General features: G+C 48.8%; 1 protein-coding gene across 1 annotated transcript in view; it reads left to right on the top strand.

The window, feature by feature from the left end:
• Positions 1-3347, top strand: part of Tanc1 (tetratricopeptide repeat, ankyrin repeat and coiled-coil containing 1) — a 227565-nt gene extending 224218 nt beyond the window's left edge. Inside the window, exon 24 of the mRNA XM_050121991.1 lies at positions 301-3347. Coding sequence (XP_049977948.1) covers positions 301-1738 — 1438 coding nt within the window. The 3' untranslated portion in view covers positions 1739-3347. The remainder of the gene's footprint in view (positions 1-300) is intronic.
• The last annotated feature ends 1238 nt before the right edge of the window (positions 3348-4585 follow it).

The following is a 4585-nucleotide window of genomic DNA, read 5'->3' as shown; positions in this document are numbered from 1 at the left end:
ATGGATAGACCAGGGTCACTGAGTCACAGTGCCCTGATGGATAGACCAGGGTCACTGAGTCACAGTGCCCTGATGGATAGACCAGGGTCACTGAGTCACAGTGCCCTGATGGATAGACCAGGGTCACTGAGTCACAGTGCCATGCTGCACCATACTCGGCCTGGCAACTCTGGGCTAACCAGGACCTAAGCACCTCAGCAAAGTGCTTGAACCTCACTCTTCCCCCCTCGAGGACAGCTAGGTTACATTCAGAGCATGCTCTATGTGGCTTCTAATCACGTCTTTTGCTTTCATGTAAAGACAGTTCCTGGCAGCTCTGGCTGACTTGCAGGAGGCTGTGAAACTCTGTCCCACCAACCAGGAGATCAAGAGGCTTTTGGCCCGGGTGGAAGAGGAGTGCAAGCAGCTCCAGAGGAACCAGCAGCAAAAACAGCAGGGTCCCCTGCCAGCCCCCTCCAATGACTCGGACAATGAAGGTGACGCACCAGCCTCTAGTTTAAAGGACCCCTTCCCCATCGAGGAGGCGGAAGAGGAAGAATCCTCGTCACCGGAAGAATCCATTTCCCCAACTCCCAGATCCCAGCCCGCGTCATCTGTCCCTTCCCCATATATCCGAAACCTTCAAGAGGGATTACAGTCCAAAGGCAGGCCAGTGTCACCACAGAGCCGGGCAGGAACCAGCAAGTCCCTGAGAGAGACTGTAGCCCAGCCAGGCTTGGTTATGCAGCCTACCAAACAGGCACAGATAGTGAAGACCAACCAACATCTGGGTTCTGGGCAGTCTAGCATGAGAAACAGTAGCGCAAAACGACAGGCGTCTTCCCAGAACCCTCCTCCAAGTCCGATGCCTGGTAGAATATCTGTAGCCCCTGCCGCCAGCAGAAACCAGCATTTAGAGGGACCAAGTCCCTTCCCTGCAGGAACTGGGTGTGGCCACTTTGGGGATCGACTGGGCCCCAGCCAGAATCTCCAGCTGCAGCGCAGCGAGAGCGGCGCCGCTTATCCTCTACCAAGCAAAGTCAAAGCCGCCGAGCGGCTCCTGGCTCACGCCTCCATGACCGTGGACGTGGCTCCTCCAAGCCAGGGCGGGCCAATGAGTGGCAGCGATGCGCGGCACCCGGCTTCCCTCACTAGCTCGGGCTCTTCTGGCTCCCCATCCAGCAGCATAAAGATTTCAAGTTCAACCAGTAGTTTGACCTCCAGCAGTAGTTTCTCAGACGGGTTCAAGGTCCAAGGACCAGACTCGCGAATCAAAGACAAAGGTACCAGCCAGGCGCAGGGCGGCACCACTGAACACAGGCCCCGCAATACCCCGTTCATGGGCATCATGGACAAGACTGCCAGGTTTCATCAGCAGAGCAATCCTCCCAGTCGCTCCTGGCACTCCCAGGTGCCAGAGGGGCTACTGACAAACACAGCCACTGCAGCTGGCCTGCAGTCTAGCTCCGAGAAGCCCGCTCTCAAGCCAGGCGGGTATTGTAGCCAAGCCAAACCCTGTTCGGTTTCCCCGCTGAGCACAAGCGTCCACAACGGGGCACAGGTGAAGGAGCTGGAGGAGAGCAAGTGCCAAATTCCAGCCCTCTGTCAAGACAGCAGAAAAACTAAGGGTGTCCCTTATCTATATCAGGAAAACATCTCGAAGCAGCCTCCGCCGCCGCCCCATGTCAGTACGGAAGCCCACAGGAGCCACCTCACTTCTGCGAAACCAAAGCGATCATTCATAGAATCAAATGTGTGAGCCTTAAGCAACCTCTGTGTAGTATTCGGAGTGCAGTCTGTTGGCTCGTGGTAGCAAATAATGTCTTTTTTTTTTCATAATAAAAATTACATTTTAGCCATATTTTCCACCTCTTGGGTGGATCTGATGCCATTGACATATTAAAAAATGTAGAATAAAACTATAGCAAGTAGCTAGAAATCACCTGCAAATACAATACTAAACAGAATTGAAAACTACAGTCAGCTTCTACCTGTCAAATTTAAAGGCTGCCAAGAAGACATCAACTAATGCTGTTCTCTTAGGAGATGATTTGGTTTGCTATGCATAAAAGCACATCTACTTAGAGAAGAAGAAAAAAAATCCATTGGTAAAAGATTGTAATTCCTGATGTACTATCTGGAAGTGTATCCTGGAGAAGACTGGGGAATGTTTAAGTTCCAGGCCCCTTAGTCACCCCAGTGCTTACGTACGTATAAAAACTGCAACCCGTGTGGCTTCTGGCTGGATAGAATGGTGACTGTAAACAGCAGGGGTTTGTCTGTCCGGGAAATATGAGCACACCCAGGTGTCGTTCCCGTCATTTTGTTACTCAGAAGGGATCAAATGCGTATTTCCATGTTGCGGTCTTTTTGCAGAGTATTTTTGTAGCCCCCTTTTAGGAACTATGCTCACGCCGCACGGTGTCACCGATAGAAGGGAAAAGGCTGTCTAGAACTTCGGTGAGCGGGTCGGATACTTTGTGCAAAAGTACGAAGGCAAGCTCTCTTGGTAGTGCCTACAAACCAGCTCTAGCTGGTTCTCGTCTGGACAGTGACGAGCGTCCCTGCATCGAGCCTCTGGTGTCCTCTGAGGACAGTGTTTAAACAGGATCCTTGAGGTCTGGCTGTTTTGCTTTCATTACTCAGTTTATTATCTCGTGGTCACATGTTGTATATATAAATAGCTAGCCCAGTTTTATCCTGACTTGTAAATATGACTCAAAAGAAGTTAATCTACAGACAAACAGCAAAACCCCGCCATCTATCTGCATGTTCTCTGTGAGCTTCCTCCATGCTGGGGGTCGCACTGGACGACGCGATCTCATGGCATGTTAACCGTATACCTGTAACGGCACTTTAACTCATCGTCTGAGCACCTTGGAGGTGCTAACGTCCACGCTGGTGTAGTGTTCATCTGTAAAGACAGGTACAGGGATGAGCCTTGTTTTAAGGTATTTTTATATGAAAATGGTGTTACTGGAGGATGTCCAAATGCTGGTTTGAGAGAGGTAGGGGAAGTATTTTATACATTGAGATGTGAAATGTATTTTCTAGAACTGGGGAGAAGGAAGTTCTATATTTGCAGAATGTTTTAAAAATGAGTAGCCCTGATGTTTTCCTGTGAGCATCACTAAGATTTTGTACAAGTAAGGGACCTTGCGGTGTCATTTGGCATTTGTTCCTGTGTGCGTAGCGTGCTGTGTACAAAGAGCTAGGCCGTTTGTACGAGCTTCCTCTGAGTTCTGCTCTAATTACTCTGGCTATTTATTGTTTTCTTTAATATTTGTGAACGTCTTTCCTTTTGTTATGTAGTTTCGTTTCTGCACAACTACTGTACTTTTCCATATGGAATAAAAACCATTACTACAGTGGGTTGGCATTCATTCATGAGGGGTGAGTAGACAGTAATATCCCTCCGACAGCTATCTGCCTCACGTTAATGTTACCCTGAAGAGTGGGAGATGCTTTCGATAGACCAACAATCACATGTTTCATTTTTGTTTCAGAATAAAGTGGAAGCTTCTGGAAATTCCAGAGGATGCTAGTATCCTAATTGGTGATTTTTTTTTTTCCTTAAATAGGAAAGAAGCATGAGAAGAAGCAGTGTGTGCTGATGGGCTCGCCGGCAGCGGATTAGCCGTAATCCTGTAGCTGGCTAGTGCCCTGAGCGGTTAGAGAACAGAGCTCGGGGAACGGCTGGCTCTTCGGGCACATTGGCGTTATCTTTCAGTTAAATGCGTCCGCTTGTCTTTATGCCCACAGGTGGTTTCAAAGCAGTCAAGAGTGATGGAGTTTTTGTGGCATCGTGATACAATACTTACTTGAAATGTTTTTGTTTATGTATTTTATAACTTCAAGTTTTTGGAGACTTTCCCATGTGCGTACTATGTTCCTCTTTCCAGCTCTGTCTTCCATCCTCCCTCGTCACCCCCATGCCTTCTCAAATTCACGGCCCTTCAGTTACTGTACACACACATGTGCACCCCCCTCCCTAATCTGCAGAGTCCAGCTTTTGTTGCTTGTGTGTGTATGCATTTAGAACTAGATAGCCTACTGGGGGGGCTTGCCTCTTGAGAAGAGGAGTTTTTCTGCTCTCAGCAGCCGTTAATTGCCTTGTAGCTCTTCATCTAGTGGTGGGGACCGTGAGATTTCCCTCATCCTTGTTGCCATATGTCTATGCTTTTTTTCATATATATGAGATTTTTATTTTTTACCTCCCAGCCACAGTTTCTCCTCTTTCCTCTCTTATCAGTCCCTCCCCCCATCAATTCCTCATCCATTTCTGTTCAGAAAAGGGCAGGCCTTCCTCCCATAGATATCAACCAAATATGGCACAAAAAATTGGAGTAGGACTAGGCACCTCCCCCCACGGTGCTGGACAACCCAGTGTGAGGGGTAAGGGTCCCAAAGTCAGTAAGGGTCAGAGACAGCCCCTGCTCCCACTGTTAGGGGTCCTACAAGAAAGCCAAGCTACACAACTGTCACATATATTCATGATCCTAGATCAGGCCCATGCAGGCTCCCTGGTTGTCAGTTCGGTCTCCATGAGCACCTATGGGCCCAGGTTAGTTGGTTCTGTGGGTTTTCTTGTGGTGTCCTTGACCCC

The sequence above is a fragment of the Alexandromys fortis genome, unplaced genomic scaffold (genome assembly GCF_014885135.2).
Source record: "Alexandromys fortis isolate MF-2015 unplaced genomic scaffold, M_Fortis_MF-2015_v1.1 scaffold_8_9099976_23576923, whole genome shotgun sequence".
Lineage (NCBI taxonomy): Eukaryota > Metazoa > Chordata > Mammalia > Rodentia > Cricetidae > Alexandromys > Alexandromys fortis.
This window is presented reverse-complemented; position numbering and strand designations above follow the sequence as displayed.